This window comes from Lissotriton vulgaris, chromosome 7 (assembly GCF_964263255.1).
Source record: "Lissotriton vulgaris chromosome 7, aLisVul1.2, whole genome shotgun sequence".
Lineage (NCBI taxonomy): Eukaryota > Metazoa > Chordata > Amphibia > Caudata > Salamandridae > Lissotriton > Lissotriton vulgaris.
The window spans coordinates 1,459,970,811-1,459,990,055 of record NC_141695.1 but is presented as its reverse complement, the minus strand read 5'-3'; the positions used below and the strand labels follow the sequence as shown (position 1 = coordinate 1,459,990,055).

The following is a 19,245-nucleotide window of genomic DNA, read 5'->3' as shown; positions in this document are numbered from 1 at the left end:
AATTTTATACAAATTATACTGAAGACAAACTAAGTAGCATGATACAAACCAGTACCTTTAATTCTTCAGTTATGGCTTCGGGTGGGATGGTTATTATGGCCGATAGACATTAATGTTTGTCATACTAATTTTTCAAACTCCACTTCTGGGTTCAAATCAAATAGACCTCATCCCCGATATTCACAATCTGCGTACCCCAACACTTTTACTACTTAGGAACATTAATTCAACAGTGGTTGGAACATTCCACATTGTATAGTTATGCTTCATATAAGTACCCTAATATAGGCCCGGGTAATCTCATACACCTTCACCTACATTGTCTCCCTTATACTACGCAGTAACAAGCCTTTAGGATGAACCTTTACCTAGTTCTAGTCCTGGGTGCAGAAGGAGGGTTTTTCCTGAACAATAGCGTCCTATACCTTCAATGGACTCATACAGTATGAATAAATATTCATGAGGGTTCTTGGAAACCAGGCAGGGGCTACACCACTATATCTACGTACAAGGTTCATCCCATACGTCATCCTCAAATCCAACAATGCCCAATACATGAAATAAGGGACAAAGAAACCCTAGATACTTTTTTATATAAATACAGCCCATCTTGCTATGGTTGGTAGAGGGAACCCGAGACTTCCAGGCCGATACAATGACCAGAGACCCTGAGGCTCCTGCATGCAGGCACTCCAGCTGACAGTGGTCTAACACATCCCTTACGGGGTGTCCAACTCAAGACCAGGACAGGGTCCCACACTCTCTTCAGGTAATGGGGTTCGACTAAATTCTAGAGGGATTCTTAGCTTCACAGCTACTCACATGCTAGGTACACTTAGGTACATCTAGATGGGAATCGTAGGAGTACGCACACTTTTATCCTGCATTTTACATTAATGTATTTATTCATGCTTATTGCAAGATGGTAGAACCGTACTATCCTTTTATATTCACTGTACTGCTAATCATATAGATCTGCCACTGTCTAACGGTTGTTGCAGCACATTTATTTTACACTAGAAGAACTGTGCAATAAATTCTTATTGTAACACGCCCGACTGTTTCTTCTGTGTAACTCTCTGAGACCGAATAAGTGAGCACGAGTGACTGAGCGAAAAGTAGTACATTGTTTCCACAATCCTGAGGGACCAGGTTTCCATGTTCTAAAGTTGCCAGAAACTATTCGACCCCCCATAAGAGGAGATTCTAGTGGCGCTGTGAGCTAGTAATGCAAACAGGCTAACATTTTTGGTGGGGGTGCTCAGAGCCAGTCTGCCACAAAACCCACGGTTTATGTTATCCAAACGCGCAGTTCCTGTATTATTATTATAGGAATGACACGACAGTCTGCAGTGAAACAACATCTTTGAGAAGACGCAAATCTGTCTGATTTTTTGGGGGTTCAAAATCTCCCCCTTCTAAACGATATGTTTATGCGGCTTTTAATGAAATGTGGAAAATGTCGCAAATAGAAGCTGCAGCACATTTATGCCAAATTGATCAAGATAATTTGGATAAAGTACTTGCTGTGGTGGACACCAGTATTGATACTTTGCCATCACGTACTTATAGTTTAGATAATATTGCATCGTCTGTAATTGATATTGTGTAAAGTGATGTATCTACATTTTATCATGGTCAGACTCAAATTTGATCAATTATGCAATATAGCTGGACACTCCAAACACTTACGAAAGGGCCCGTTCCTTGGCATTACCTTAATTCTACTGCTTTGTTCTTACCTTTTAATTTGACCAATGAACAGCAATCAATCGCTATGAAAAATGCTAGGTATACCATGTTACACATAGAGAAACTTGAACAACTTCCCTTTACTATAGCAGAAACACTTTCAGCAGTCAGGTTAATACATGGGGTCATTTCATTGCCCATTTCTACCTTTCAGTTCACTGCCTTGTGGTCCCTGCCATTGCTGTCAACAGGCTGAGAGGGATGTTTTTCTTACAGGGGAGGAATGCGACTCTACTGCCGGTCACTCCCTTGTGTGTCAGCATGTAAAAATTCTTGGCGCATGTAATGCGTGTGGCCCTATTTTGGCTTGTTAGTTAAAAGGAAATCCTGTTTCTGTCATTATTACCAGTCTCGCATTGCTTTCGAATGGAAGCCATCTTGTCCTTAATAATCAGGACTATTGCGGTCAGCACGCAAGAAGTCCGTATGTGGTGTCTGTTTACTATTTAGTCACATGCTGCAACAACATCCTGTTGTCCCCGCCGCACGGGAGTGTAGATAGCTCATTATGGCCTTCCATTCCAGCTTTTAAAATAGACTTCAGTAAGCTAAGCAGACTCAAAGCGTTGTTGTTCCAACAAGAAGGGGCTCTCACTTAAGCTCACGAAACCTTCAAATTGCAGATGCTGAGAACTTCCAGTGAAATACAGTCATTTTTAAACATGAATCTCCCCCTACGTCGGTGAACTGATACATCAAATATTTAATGCATCTGATACCTTGGGCCTGGCACACTTTTTTAAACTTGTGGGCTCCGGCCTCGTGACATCTTTTGAATTTATTTATTGCATTTGTAGAGCGCACCGTCACCTGTCAGGCATCCTGGCGCTAAAAAAGTTAATGAGCTGGCCTACCCCCTTCAGGACCTCACCAAACCCTTAGATCTTAGGGAATAGTCATGTTTTTAGCTTCCTTCTAAAAGGCAGGAGATCATTAGTTTGTCTCAGCTCACCCGGAAGAGTGTTCCAAAGTTTTGCCGCAGCAACCTCAAAAGATCTGCCACCAGCTCTGACCTTTTTGAATCTAGGGATTCTTACCAAATTTGCCCCAGAAGAACGCAGTGTGCGGACAGGAGCATACCACTCAAACTTGCGTTGCAAGGAGATCGGACCAATTCCATGCAAGGCCTTGAATACCAGGCAAAGAGATTTAAACTGGATCCTTTGTTTCAGCTCTGCCAGAGCCAAAGAGGCAGAGGACCTACTGGACCAGCCTAGTGCTAATTTAGCTGCGGTTGACTGTAACCTCTGCATCCTGGCCAGCAGGAACCTAGGGGACTCAAGGAGGAGGGTGTTGCAGTAGTCAACTCTGCTAAGTATCGTGCTCCGAACTATCAAGGAGCACGCCAAAGGTGGCAGGAGTGGAAGGATCTTTCGAAGAGATCGGATGATGGCCAAACAACAACCTACTACCTTCGTCACATTCGTCTCCAGGGAGAGTTCACGATCAAACGTCACCCCTAAGTTACGGACTGAGTTCAACGGCTGAACCAAGTTAGGGGGGTCAGAGGGCCAGAAATTACTGGGCAGCCCAGGGGGGATCCCTTTTGGGGAGCAATAAAGCAGCTCCGTCTTAGACGCATTGAATTGCAGCGAGTTGTCCCTCAGCCACACTGTAGTGTACCGCATACAGTTATGAAAATCGTCAAGAGAGGTTGACTGATCTCCCTCCAAAGAGAGAATAAGTTGAGTGTCATCCGCGTAATTAATGATCTCAATATTGTATCGCTTCATGACACTCAACAGAGGTTTCAAATAGATGTTGAACAAAATGGGGCTGATGGCCGAGCCCTGAGGAACACCATGGGAGACACTAATAAACTCAGATTGAAAAGAGGAAAGGGAGACTGCCTGCAGCCTGCCTGACAGGAATGATCGAAACCACCTCAGGACACAGCCCTTCACTCCCACCTCCTCGAGTCGTGTTAACAAGATACCATGCTTAACCGTGTCAAAGGCAGCAGACAGGTCAAACAAGATAAGCACAGCTGCCTGCCCCCTGTCTGCCCGCCTCCACAGTTCGTCCATCACGGTAACCAAAGCTGTTTCCGTCCCATGGGCTGGTCTAAACCCAAATTGTTCCTCCTCCAAGAGCTTAGCTTGTTCTAAAAATGTAGACAGCGTGTTACTCACCACCCATTCAACAATTTTAGCGGGGAAAGGGAGGAGAGAGATGGGTCTAACATTTTTAGGACACTTAGGATCGAGAGAAGACTTTTTAAGCAGAGGTGTCACTAATGCCTGCTTCCATGTGAAGGCACCACCCCCTCAGTAAGGGACTGGTTGCAGATCAAACGAAGCGTGGGGAACAGGACTGCTCTTAATTCGTTCAAGATCTTACATGGCAGTGGGTCCAGAGGAGAGCCCGAAGCAATAACCTCAGCGATCCTCCAGACTTCCTCAGATTCCAAGATAGGAAACTCGGAAAGGGAGACCAGAGTAGCCCCCTCCAGGGGTGGGTGTGCGGACCCCATACGGTTATCCTCCGCAGCAAGGATAGACGACCCGGCCAGAGAATGTGGGACACCACCCAGATCCAGGATAATGCCATTGATTTTATCATGAAAAAACCTAGCAAGGTCATCACAAAGAATCTGAGAGGGGGAAATCACCCTCTTGACACAGTCTGGGTTGGTCAGGCTGTTAAGAATGTTAAACGTGCTTCTTGCACTGTTGGGGGCATTTAGTATTAAGGTGGCATAGTGGCCAGCTTTGGCCTTGTTAATACTCTTCCTGTATTCTACAATTTTTTGTCTCCAGGACAGCTTGTCCACCTCCCGATAGCCAGACCTCCATTTCCTCTCCGCCCGTTTACAGTCATGTTTAAGGACTTTTAACTCTTCACTTAACCAAGGCGAAGAAGGTCTGCCTCTGTTCCGAAGATTGTTGACAGGGGCATGAGAGTCAAGGGCCAGAGTAATTTTACTACAAAAGGCGGAGTAGTTCTCTTCCACCGGAGCCTCCGGGGAGAAGCAATCCTCTACCAGAAACACTGGATCCTGGACACTCTTGCGCAGCAGAGCCTTCCAGTCTCTGCCCAGGAAGACACCTGCCCGGTTGCTGCTCCGCTTATCTAGGTTAGCAATATTCATGTAGAACGTGACCAGATAATGATCGGTCCAGTCCATATGAAGGATCTCCCCAATGCACACCTGTTCATCCTCAGAAAAGATGAGGTCTAGCAGATGCCCTCCAATGTGGGTGGGCTTAGGTACACGTTGGAGAAGGCCCAAACCCTCACATGACCGAATGATATTGGCCAAGCAAGTGTTCAAAGGGCCATTTGCCCAGAGATTGAAATCGCCCAGAATCAATAGTCTGCGATGTGTAGCGGCCATGATGGTAAACATCTCCAGCAACAGATGTTGCTGTTGCACGCTAAATAGCCCCGGAGGACGGTAGCAAATAATCACTGTAACGGATTGGACACAAGGACTCTTGATTACGAACCCACAAGTTTCAACCCCAACAACACCATCAATGTCAATAACGGCTAGGTTCAGGGACTCTTTGTAGATCAATCCAGCCCCCCACACCCTCCCACGTGCTCTAGGTTTATGAAGGATTTTGAAACCCGGGGGGCAGGTAGAGCCAAGATCAACCAGGCAGTCAGGCTGCGTTCAAGTTTCTGTCATGCAAAGAATTGCAAGCTCATGAACTTCCATTAGTAGCTGGATTTCCACCCTATGCTTGGGCAGAGATCTAACATTCAAAAGTCCACAAGGAAGAATGTCCGTGGCCAAGAAATTGGCCAGAGGAGAGTCAGTTTCTGCTAAAAGGAGAGCTCCCCTACAACTAGCCTCTCTGCTGATACGGTGGAGTTCTGCACTGGAATAACCAAACAGGCCACCTACCTTCTCCAATTCCAGGACACCCGTGGGAGAGGCAGCATGGCTGGCGCTGCGCGCGCCCTTAGCGCCCGACGGGCTTACCTTAGGCGCGCCGTCGGCGTGCCCGCTGCGCGCACGCGTCTGCATAACTTTTGATCTCCATGGGCCCCGACTAGACCGCTACCTTCCAGAGAGGCGGGACCGCTCGCACGGACGGTCCCAGCCAATCAGAGGAGCAGAAGATGTCACGCAGTAATGCCGAGAGCGAAGGAATCACTTCCGCACCCCCGCAGTCAGCCTCTGTCCCCAGGAGTCCGCCCCAGCAGCCCCTAAGAGTCAGGAGACTACCACTACCAACAGGTAGGAACACACATAAAAAAACACACTGGCGGTTCAAAATTAAAAGCACCGCCTGAATGAATGAATGAAATGGCACTTGTAATGTGCTCTACTACCCGGAGGTGTCTAGGCGCTAGGCTCCACATAGAGAGAAGGCAGAAAAGAAGAAAGATTAGTGCTGAAAAAGTCAGGTCTTTAGTGCTTTCCCAAATTGCATTAGGTCAAACTATTTTTTGAGTAATAACAGTTTTTATACATTCTATTTTCTCCAGCTTCTTCGGTGGGTTCCCAATGCTGCTAGTCTTGATTTTGGGCGTTATAGCGCTCTTCCCACTGTTCTGCAATGGATGTTCCCTTTATGGTCCTTCCAAGGCAGACATCACTGCAGCTGTACCGTGAGCGCGTGCTAAAGCTCTTTGGAGTGGTGGCTCTGGATGCAGAGTTTTGTTTAACCTTCCGCTGCGCTTACTTCACCTGTGTGTAACCTGTGTTTCATTGCATCCAGTGAGCCTTTCAATAGGCTCTGGATATCTGCCTGGCTACGCCATCACAAGGTCTTGATTTCGAACTGTTGATGAATCCCATAGTGGGCCATTACCAGGACTGTTCCTTGGGCATGGGACTCGTTCATATTCTGCCGTTATGGCCATTTGCTGGCATTGGGCCCTATGCAACGGCACAGCGTCTTCTGGATCTCAGTTTCATCTAAATCAACACTGGTTGCCCAATGAAGCTCTTATCGATAACTGGCACTGAAGAGCAAGTCTGTTCCTTTGCACTGCTCGACTGGATGGCTATTTGTACCTAGGAAGGTTCGGATCTCTTACTGGAATCGCTGCTTTCTCAGTTGGAATCACGCGTTTTGGGTCCCGGCGACACTCTTTAATTGACTACTTTGATGCAACAAGATTTTATTTTCTTCTCCATCTTCACCCTGTTTTATTCCTATGCCCTTTATGTATGATACAATGACTGCACTGATGGTCAAACGCTTTGGTTTTGCTTGTGTCCTGAATTCTGTCGTCACTTTGGTGTTACCATCCTGACGAAGGGGAGAGTGTCTTATGTTCCATGTAGGCCCTTTGTCGTTCTCCCTTATAATAGCACAAGCATGTTGCAGGCTGCTCTCTGCTTTATGCACGTTACTATACAAACGTATTTTGCTTTGTGCCACACTGTACTTTCACACAGAACCTGCTGCTGGTTTTGCGTTCTTTTCCTTTAAGGGATTTAGTTTTAACACCGTAAACAAGGTCAAACAACAATGCCCCTTGTTATTCTGTCCTGGTCAGTCTCTAGCACCTAGTCAAAACACACAAATGCAGCTGTTGTTTGGGAACACGGACTCTTTGTCGTATAGCTATGCAGAAACATGCAAATACACACTTGAAGAGAGATTTTACAGAGAAGAGATCGAGACTACCCCCGAGATGTAGAACTTTCATCTATGCATGCTAAGGTAACAGGTCCACTATAAAACACCCAAAGATATTCTGATATACAATCACCTTGCTTTTGTATAAGGGGAGGGGTTTTAGTTTGCCCTGTATTACCATGACAGCACCTTTTATGATATATTGATTACTTATTATTCTGACCATATTTGTGCTAGGCATCTTCTTATTTATGGAGGCACATATACTGCATACTAGAGTACGATAGTTAAAATAAATATTTTAAATATTTCTCGTGTCTCTGTCAGATCTTATTGTGGACAAGTACGAGTGTGAGAGCGAAAGGGTCTGTCCTGTCACCGATATTCCTCAGAGGGTCAGGAGTGCGTGTTCTGGGATGTCTAATCACTTGTTCCTCTGTGAGTGAGTAGGAGGGCAAGTGAGACACTATAGCTAGTCGGTCCCAGGTTAATGGGTACTAAGGTGTTAGGATAACTCATTCCCAGCCTACTAAGATTCTTTGGTCTCATGCATAGTTCTGTGCCACCGCAGAATCATGTCCACCATAGTCTCCCACAAGATCACTATGGGATCCACCATACATCTCTGATTGGAACACCTGCCTAATTACTTTACCAGGAGGATGCACAAAGCCAGCAGACATAGCAGCGCAAGTATGTGACTAGGAGGATGTAGGCAGCAAACAGACCTAGCAGTGAGAGACTTATCAGGACTGGAGCCTGATCTTCCTCCCAAAACATCAAATATATATCCAGACTGTCTCAAATCCTCTGGGGAGAGGGATAGGTGACAGGAGGGAGGAGATGAGGCAATGTTGTGTTCACTACTGTCCCTATGAACAAGAGATGCATAGAAGCCTCTAGATGAGACTTTAGTACGTTGATAGAAAACTCCGATTTGAACAGCAGAGACCTTGTCGATTGGTGTGCCACAATCTTCGGCAAACTGTCTTTGAGCACCCAGTCATCCAGATACTGGTTTACTTTAATTTATACCTTTGTCCCTTTATTGGACACTGGAGTTTGTTACTAAAAAATATTTTTTAACCTCTTCGCTGCGGGGGTTAATCCCCCGCTGTGCTGGGGGGAGGGGGCGCGCACAGCGCCCCCATGCTTGTTACGAGCTGAGCTCGTCATGAGGTACAAAAGGGGTGGTGATGGACGGAGCATCTGAATCAATCAAACACTCACACCCAGTCAAAAGATCTGGGTTTAATCCATCACCGTTCTTTAGCCCACTCTGCCACCCCAGTTCGGACATGGCCTTATGCAAATCAGTCTGACCCTGTGCCTCATGGGAACAGTCCAGCCCGAACTGCCAAGCCATGTCTTCCCTGGACCGGAAACAAGCTTCCGAGGACCGGTTTTTGGCATTCCAGCCGTCTTCAGCCCGGCTTGCTTGAATCCAGTGGCAAAGTGAGCAAGGGACTCACGTCTGAGCATACCCTGCCACACTTATGGCGGCCAAGAGCGGTACAAAAGGGGGTGGTGTACCGCTTTTGGCCGCAATATGTGTGGCAGGGCTGAAGATGGCTGGAATGCTGGAATGCCAGAAACCGGTCCTTGGAAGCTTGTTTCCGGTCCAGAGAAGACATGGCTTGGCAGTTCGGGCTGGACTGTTCCCATGAGGCACAGGGTCAGACTGATTTGCATATAGCCATGTCTGAACTGGGGTGGCAGAGTGGGCTAAAGAACGGTGATGGATTAAACCCAGTTCTTTTGACTGGGTGTGAGTGTTGGATTGATTCAGATGCTCCGTCCATCACCACCCCCTTTTGTACCGTCATGAGCTACGGCGCTCCTGTGCTCATGACTAGCTCAGCTCGTCACAGGTGTATTGCCTCCCATGGAACGCTCAGCACAGCGGGGGAATTCTCCCCGCACCTGAGCGTTCCACAGGCCATGACGAGCTGAGCTCGTCATGAGCACCGGAGCACCGTGGCTCATGACGAGCTCAGCTCATCATGATCATCCAAGGAGTTGAAAGATAACACGCAGCTTGCATTTAAATTAGCCCACAATTTGGCTGAAACGGCAACAGACATTAATAAAATTCTTATGGTTACCCAGGACCACCTACAATACATACAAAATGCAATGTTCAGTACATTGTTCAATGTGGACAAAAATGAGCATGTCTCTACTTAAATGGGCTACCAATCGATAAACGGATCAAATGTAAAGTAGAATGCATTCTGCACAAATGCTTCTATAACAATTGCCGTTTCTTTCAAAGTATTGCCCTTCTCGCCTACTCAGATAAACACTATATTGCTCACAAATACAATTTTGAAACCTATGGCAGATGCTCTCTACGTGCCCTTGGTACAACACTTAGGAATTTTCTGCCTTTACATCTGTGACTAGAGCCAATTTACTAAAATCCAACAAGCAATTCAAAACCTGGCTGCAATACCAATAAACTCCACCATCTCCTAGTGAAAGTAGGTCTCAACCATAACACCTAGAGAGGATATAAGTGATGGGGCACTAACAAATAAAATAAAATACTGAAATGCAAGACCTCCTGAGATGGGCTGTAGCCTTCACAATAAACTTTGTGGATGCTCTGGATGCTGATGTTCATGAGAGGACTCTACATTGAAATGCAGGAATCTCTACTGTGAGACTGCAGGAGCAATATGTGGTATAGTCAGGTCAAGGGCACCAATCAAATCAACTGCTTCAACACCATAAGAGCCTGAGGCAGGGACAACCTATTTTCCTTGCACAGAAAAAAGTTCAAGAAGCAGAGGTCTGAGTTTGTTTCCACAAAAGGTAACGAAGTTCGAGGACCATAGTTACCTTCTTCAGGATAGTATGAAAAGAAATACCAATCAGGAGTGGCAGCCCCACAGGACAATTTACATCCACCTCCAGGGAGGGAACCTGCCACATCAGATGTCTGCTGTGGTGGCAGGAGATTGGCTAATTTGCTACTACCATCTGTGCCATGGAGGTGATGGTGCTATATTTAAATGGGATCAGAATCTTACACAAAGATTTTATGCATGGTTTGCCAGTAATTGATGCAAGAAGCCTCCTGCTTTCGGTAGCTTTCTTCCTGTAAGTCATTGTGCCTATCGCCTAGATATTTGCAGGATAACCTCAAATTTGGAGGCAGGTTCAGTAGAGGGTCCTGGAAGTTCTGGCAGCAGGTGCAGGTACAATGGAGTGGAACACCTGGCACAGGGACTTCTTTCTGTGCTGGCACCGTAAGAATGTCAACTAGCTAAGATTTTGGCACTGGGATGACTCCCAATGGCATCAAAAGAGCTCTCTACACAGCCATGGGGAGTGCATGAACAGCACAAAAGGAAAACCTGCTAGCGGGAGCAGAATGGAGTCCCAAATGGCCCCATAGGGCCTGAAGATGATCTAGAGTGATCCATAGTACACCGCAACATTTCTAGCATGGGGTGCACAAACAGAGTCGGATTGGCTCTCCAGCCGGAAACTCCAGATAGACCTGAAATTGCAACTATGTGGTTGGAGGTGGGGTGCTGAAAAAGGCTCTCTGGCCAGCTCCGGCAGCGCCACTAACAATGGCTCCCCAGTTGGAGTTATCAGTTCTGGAGAAGACCCTGATGTAGGCAAGGAGTTCTGTGGAAATTTACAATTGGAGTGTCTTTGAGCCAGAGTCTTCATGCCTCTTCCACTTGTGACATCTTTATTTCTCTTTGTAGGTGTTTTAGGAGGGTGATGACTTCAAGGGAGACCAGGATCTAGAACACAAACACATAGAGATCAAGACCGAAGCTTGTTGAGGATGCAGGCCATAAACAAGTTAGCCTCATGCTATTTAATAGCATGGGGCTTCAAGCTCTGGCACAGAGGTCATGACCTAGTGTCATGTCTAGCACCAAAGACATCCTCCTAAGAGTGGGTATCGGTCCTTTGCAGTTTAGGGAGGGCCTAAAATAGGACTTCCTAGGAGTGGACATTTTCCCTAGCCCTGTGTTAATGCAGGTGTTTATGAACCAGGGTAGGCGCTATACAGCACCCGTTACGTCATGCTGCCCTCGCATCCGGTGCCTAGATGGAGCCAGCAACTCTTACCTGTGCAGGAGAGCTATGAGAAAAGATTTCACATACAGTCTAGTGCTAGGGGAGATTCCTAGGATTGGCAGTTCTGGCTTGACTGTTCCTACTAGATCAAGTGCAAAACTGATTTGTATATGGCTGGGTCCAAATTGAGGTGGCATGGTGGGAAAGAGAAGAGCGAGTTGGAATGCTACCCCAAGTGACTACCATCGTATTTGTTATAAAGCCCAAAGTTACCACAGGTGTGCAGAGACATGGGTCTCGTGCTAACTATGCCAGTGAAACAAAGCTACACCCAGCTGATGAGCCACAATCAGGACAAAACTGGTCTTGGGTTAGTTGTGTTCCGTTTGGGGAGGACCGGGCCTGGGAGCTTTGGCTGGACTGTTCCTACTGGAGAAAGGTCAAGCTTGATTTGCATATTGCTGGGTCCTAACTGAGATGGCAAGGTGGGCAAAAGAAAGATTGTCTGGAATGCTCACCCGAGTGACTGCCAATGGGTACACTTATTATTCCTCCTTTCAGTTTTTGTGTGTTTTCCAGGGGATATTTAACAAGTGAGGAATCTGCAGGTAGAAGTATCCATTAAAAACAAATAATATAGAGAGTGTTGTCCTAATAGGACTCTATAACATGCAAACCTGGAATGTCGACTGGAAAGGTCTCATTTCAAGAAGCTCTTTCTGAATCCTAGATTTCAGCCCCGGGTAGATGACATTGCCACCTGTCAGGAAAACATTCTGCACCAGTTCATCTTGTACATCCTTTGGATACCTGTGGAAGAGAACATTTTTATATTACTCTTCTCTGCATCTGAGGCTCAGACCGATATTTCTATTTACTGAAAGTCAGAGCAGCAAATGAGCAAAGTGACTACTTCGATGTGCTGACAGACTATGATTTTTGGGTCAATACTAACACAAATCATGAACTGCAACCTGTTGTTTCCTCTCATGTGGGTTCATAGTACAACAATGAGTTCCAATCTCTAGTGTCTTAGCTACCCAGTATGTACCACTACTGCAGCATTACCTACCCTTTACATTCAATGTACTCAATGTATGCCATCTGGGACATGATGGAGAATCTCGACTAACACACTATGGCATGGCACATCAATGTCTACGCAGCACCACCTAATTTACTACCTCCCGCCCAGCCCTTAACAGTTACCTGTCCAGTAGAAGGTTACTTCTATTCTAGTAGATAAGCGCCCTACTCATCCACAGAACCATCAGGGTGATACTTCAAAGCATATGGAATCATAGCAGGTTTCTCTTTGATACTGCCATGCTTAGAACAAACTGTAAGGTATTTGCTTTTGCAATGATTTTCTCACCCTGCGGTCCACCACATATTGCATTACATCAGTTGGCCTTCATGTGAGTCTCCTATACCAGCCCGGAAAATACTGCACTGCAATTACTATTACATCGAGCACTTGTCTCTTTCTCGCATGTCCATGATATGCAGCATGTTCTATGACCATTATACAAATTAAACACAATCAGCAGATGTCAAAAACGACATGACTTCTGTCAAGTTCATCATGTGTTAATTAAGACTGAAATCACACATACTTGCAATTTATCACAAAAGCCCATAGTTAACTTACAAAGCTCTTAAGCTATAAAGACATAGGTAACACTGACTAGAAAGATAAACACGATTTGAAATCTGATGACCACCATCAGCTGTGTAGTCAAACATGCATACATGACATCCGTCCACTCTAGGCATCCAGTCTCTGTAAGCCATGTGGTTTATTAGGATAGCATGCACCTTTCGCCCATGTGTATAGCACACACAAATGGTTTTCTATTCCAGTATGCACCTCTTCCATGTTCTGCACTATACTAGGTATACTTCATTTAGTGAACGCCATAAATTCCGCCACGGCAAATACATTTTCAAATCTTACAGATGTCATTTGTTTAGATTTTACCTAGATAACAGAAATGCAACAATAGAAAGCAGTGACGTGTCTTGGAATGTTTGAAGTGTCTGGTAGAAGTGTCCTAAGACAGACACCTTGAACTTAGTTTGTTAGAGTTGAGATACGAAAATTCCTACTTGAAGAAAAGAAGGACTGGAGACAATGGAGGCAATATTGCTACATGGCAGAGGGTACCCTTCTCTCTATTCCATTTAAAGCGATAGGTGTAAATTTACTACAGGTGATGGAGCCTGAAGAGTACATTTGAAAATACCATGGAGTATTGGGTGGACACAACAGGATAGCCTATCTGTAATACCCTATCTCTTATAGTTCTTAAATTTGTAATGCTTCAATAAACTGCTAAAGAGAGGCCAATAATGTGGGGTGGTACTCATGGGTGAGAATTCCTGCTAATGAAATTTGAAAAATGTATTAAAATATTTGCATAGTTACAAATGAAGGTGACTGTTCTAAAGCTAAGAAAGAGGACTTAACACATCGGTGCATCCCTTACAGTTATACTGGGTGAGGGTTTACATTGCACAAAGGGCTATATTTACTAACATTAGGAATACCGATTTCCCAATTGAGATTCTCTCCAAAAAGCAATTAGTAAATCGGTATTCCTAATGTATGAAACTCTTTTGAGTCACAGACTGTCCAATTCTGTGAATCGGGTTGTTTGCCACTGGAAAAATGCTTTGTACATCTGGCTCCTTAAAAAAAGTTTAAAACTGTTCTGATTTCTCTGTTCCCAAAAATAACCACACAAAAAAAATAACTTTTCCATGTCAAGCTATAATGAAGATTTATTTGGTGAAATTGCAAGGTGTAAAATATTCCCTTGCTTGAGGACGCAGGAAAGTACCTACAATTTTTTTTAATTTTGCAGTACTGTACTGCATACATGCTTCTTGACTCTCCTGTGATGTCAATTCGTACCACTCCCCTGTTTGGGTGTTCTTGGAACAGATAGCCCATTCAGCCACAACCCAACAAAATACCCTCTACATTCTCTATGTTTAGTATGAAACACAGGAGGCAAAGGGAAGAATGCCCAATCACCCAGTGTTAACACTGCAATATGAATGTAATGAACGTATGTGTTTGATGTCCATTCAATAAACACATTCAACTAATAACCTCCCTTGTGGACTGGTTTTTATTTCGTAAATTGGTCGTCCCTTAATTACTGACAGCCACATTTCAGTTTCATGAGCAGTCAAAATGTATTTAATTGGGTAACACAAATTTCTCATTTCATAAAGCTTAAATAAACATGGCAAATAAATTAGCTTACTAAATGTTGGAAAAGTGCAAACTTTTCTTCTGGCTAGTAGATCGGATTACCAGTGACATTCTCTGACTTGATATGCTCCACAGTTGACAGGATCATCAAACAAATTATTTATTTACTTCAACATACAGTTCAAACCATGATAAGAAGAGCTAGCCAGAAATATCTGGCGAGGGTGCAAAATTGGCCATACTAGTCAGCAACAATTATATGGTCACTAATCCCAGTATGCGCTATCACAAACCTGCTTAGCATATGTTAGATGCTCCCTGCTGCCCCAGCATGCACCTCGTACATTGAATAACCTTTGCTATCCCTATCCCATCATGCACATCTACTACAGTGCACAAAGCCAGTATAGGCTGTATGCACCGCTCTCAAACCCACCTGTCCAGCACATACTGCATTGTCTCAGCTATGCCAGCCTGCTCCTCTCCCATCAGGGAAGGCTGGAAGATGATCTCTGGAGTTCGGATCCTTTCTGTCCCCAGGTACATCTGGTGATACTCTGCCAGGTTAAACATAGGCTTTGAAAAGAAACCATAAGTGGAAACATAATCAACACAAGCACGATATGGAAATATTACTAAATATTACCACACATTCTATCCACAGGGTCTCAAATTGGTGCTGCAGTGCAGATGTTAGTATATGTGTACCATAAGCAAATCACACAGTGGTTAGGAGATATCTCTGTCCACCGGTTGCTCCCAAAAAAAGGAGGGGACCTACAGATGACTTAAAGAAACATTGTTGACAAACAATCAGAATAAAAGTCATCTACACCTAGCAGAAACTGTAGTACTATACTCATTGCACTCGTTCAAGGAAAAAGAATCAGATGTTCCTATAATCTGAGATACAGTCGCGAGGAGTAGATACCAGATTTGGTTGTCATTTTTTAAAAACTGGATTTTTGGTATAGTACAGTAGGGAAAGGATATGAAGACATCAACTGACCAAAGTGATTACAACTGACAAAATTAACTTCATGGAAGTCCGTCACTCTTACTCAGCGGGGGTTAAATCCTAATTTCAGTGAATGGGCACTCCACCCTGTATTGGCTAGACCGGAAACTGCTTCAAAAGCTTTTGCCTCTGAGCTGTTTAAACTTGTACCGCTAGGGTTTGGAGTAAAGGGACCTACCACAACCGGCATTAAAAGACTGGAAAGCATTCAACCTAGGAGGAGAATGTGGTGTCAGCAGTGCTGCTTGAAAAGCACTAAGAAATTTGGATGTTAGAGTGCTGGCTTTGTTCTGCCGAAGTCTCAACACAGAGCAAAAAGTTTGTTACGTCAATTACATTCTGCTGTAGTTTTGTCTTGAAATCCAAAGTCATAAGCCAAGCTACACAGTACATGAGAAAACGAGAATACCTTGTGGCAATATCAATGACGCCCTGAAGATCAGGACTTTTTTTTTTTTAATGAAGTTTTATATAGCGCAAACTTGACCTGAAGTTATCGGGTATCAGAGCGCTTTACTTAGCACCAGGTGCGTTACATGAAGAAACGTTTATTTTTGCTAGGCACAGGGAGATTAAACCATTTGCCCAGAATCACAGGATTTTCAGCGTCATTGCCAGGACTCGAACCCAGTTCCTCAGTTTCGAGGTCGACCGCCCTAGCTGTTAGACCAACTCCTCTTCCCTTTTTGCTTAGCTTCTACATTTCCCAAGTGAATCATAAACATATACTCATCCTTGACATTCTCTGGGACAAAAGAAAAGCACTGCTCAAACTTGTGCCACAAATTACAGTTATAGTCGACCATGATGGCAATGGTATTAGCCTGCCTGAGGAAGAGACCGACAAATTGGTACACCCTCTTGGAAACATTTTTGAGACATTTTTACTCATTGTTAATGCGAGAGGATGTGCTTTGTTCTTCATTGAAGTATATATAGTCCAGAAGCAACATTTTTAAGAAAAAATTACAAATTCACTAATAAATCCAAAGGTCACAGGGACGTTATCGTTATGCAGCAGTTATAGTTATCTGAGCTAACTATAACTTACGCCCCTGCAATGCACTGCTTATGACCTCACACATTTGATCACTAATGGCATGTCAGTGATATCACTGATAACATCTTTGATGACATCTCAAATGACCTCACTGATGACATCATCCACAGAACCACTCACACACCATATAACCTCTCATACGTCCACTCACACACCCACACAACCACTCGCATACCCATTCACAAACCCTTTGACGTTTCACACACACCCACTCATTCATACAGCCACTAACACAATCAAATCACCCACCCATACAGCCACTTCTAGACCCACTCACTCACTCTTACAGCTACTCACACTAGCATTTACTCACCCATAGAGCCCCTCACTCACTAATACTCCCACGCACAAAACCAACTAGCCAGCCATTCACACTAGCACTCACTTACTCACACATCCATTCACTACACTTACATACCCAATTACACATCCATACAAAGTCACACACCCACTCACTCACAGATACAGCGAGTCACACAGACACTGCAAATCAGCCACTCGCACATACTCACTTACCCATACATCCATTCAAACAAACACTAACTTACCTGTACAGCCACTAACAGACCCACTCGCCCACCAGGAGCCACTCACACAGCCAGTCACTAAAACAGCCATTTACACACTCGCCCACCGATACAGTCACTAAGTCAGCCACTCACTCGCCCATAAAGCCAATCACACAGTCCCTTATACACCCGTATGGGTTCCTACTCCCCCTTATTAACCTACACATCCCCACACATACAGCATTCAGACACTCACTCCCACAATGATAGTCACACACCCACTCAGAAGACTCGTTAGAATGAGCATCACATATTACTAGTTTAGAAAGAATATTAATTTACCTTAAGCAGAAGCTTACTATACATCTGTAAGTTTCAGAATGATTTACCAAACACTTTCACTCATTGGATGATGTCACCAGTGAGGTCACTGACCATTGTCATGAGTGATGTAACATGCGAGGTCATAAGCAGTGTATTGCAAATGGCACAAGTTATAGTTAGCTAAGGTAACTACACTGCTGAATTTCTAGGAGTTAAATCTGAGCCCAACTATAATGTCTCTGTAGCCTTTGGTTTTTTTCAGTGAATTTCTAAGGTTTTTATCAATCCTATTTCCTAACTATAATTCATATGCAGGCATAGTAGCTGCACTCAAACCTATGAATTGACAATAGTTTTTTAAATAGTTTTGGGTCCTGCCGCTAGTTGGCAAGGTAACATGTTGAGATTTGGCAAGAGCTGGAACCTAGGAGAAAGCACTCTAAAAAGACTTGATATGCATATCATAGCATAGCCTTATAGGATGAAGGTACTTCCTTTGTTACACACCTGTGGCAGTTTGCTTCTGCACTTCTAAACCTCTAATTTGCAAAATCTTCAGAGGTGACACTTTTCGTTATATTAATTTTTAATCAGTGATGGAGTCTTTAAAATAATAAGGGGAGGGTGTTTGGATATCACGCATTAGAGCCCGAAATCATTTGAATGAATTTGTCCTTAACCTTCAAGAGTGGTTTACAAATGCCAAATGCTTTAAGGGAATACCACTGTAACTGAAATTTATTACAAAATATATTATTTCTTAAGACTCTTGTATTTCACCAAGTCAAGTCAAAGACATTTGTATCGCGCACACCTCACATCCAAAGAGTCTCTTGGCGCTTGCAGACGGCTCTGACGAGAAAAGGAGAGGCCTAGTTGGAAAAAAGCCAGGTCTTCAACTTCTTACGGAAGCGGCTGTGTTCTGAGATGTCACGGAGATTAATGTGCATTTTATTCGATAGGGCAGGGGCGAGGTGAGAAAAGGAACAACCACCATTTCTGGAGGATTGTATTCTGAGAGGAGTGAGCAGAGACTCAGCACTAGATCCGAGTTCTCTTCGGGGCATGTACCATGTTAGTTTTTGAGACCAATATTTTGGTCCCTTACCGTACATGTGTTTGTGGACAAGGCATAGCATTTTAAAGTGTATTCCTTTTTTTACTGGAAGCCAATGGAGGCTCTTTAGACATGGGGCCGACGGAGACCGTTGTGGTAAGTTGAGAACCAACCGGGCTGCGGTGTTCTGAAGGACCTGTAATCTATTTAGGTGGTGTTCATTTATAGCTATTAAAAGTGCATTCCCATAATTTATCCTATTTATGATGAGACCCTGGACTAGGGGTTTCCGAGCCTCTGCAGGAATCCAATAAAAAATGTTCCTAAGGCTGCACATAAGTCCGAAGCCAGTGCCAATGATATGATTTAATTGGTTCATCATGGACAATTTATTATCACTGTGAAAGCCTAGATTCCGCACTGATTGCTTAGGCATGGGACAGCTACCCAGATTTGTTGGCCACCAATCCTGAGCCCAATGTTCTGCAGCTCGACCAAAGAGCATGATTTCAGATTTACTACCGTTGAGCTGCAGGTGGTTAGTGCTCATCCATTTCTCAACCTCAATCATGCAATCTCTAAAACCCTGTCTTGTCTCATTTGGATCGGGGTGTCATCAGCGTGGGAGAGAACTTCAAAGCCGAAGGCTCTAATCACTCTAGCAAGAGGTGTCATATAGACATTAAAAAGTGTGGGGCTTAAAATAGAGCCC

The 19,245-nt window shown here is 44.3% G+C and overlaps 1 protein-coding gene across 1 annotated transcript in view; it reads right to left on the bottom strand.

The window, feature by feature from the left end:
• ACTR5 (actin related protein 5) overlaps positions 1-19,245 on the bottom strand; it is a 138,065-nt gene that overhangs the window by 30,605 nt on the left and 88,215 nt on the right. The window contains exons 7-8 of the mRNA XM_086932264.1: positions 15,002-15,141; positions 12,020-12,152 (exon numbers count right to left, since the gene is read on the bottom strand). Coding sequence (XP_086788390.1) covers positions 12,020-12,152; positions 15,002-15,141 — 273 coding nt within the window. The remainder of the gene's footprint in view (positions 1-12,019; positions 12,153-15,001; positions 15,142-19,245) is intronic.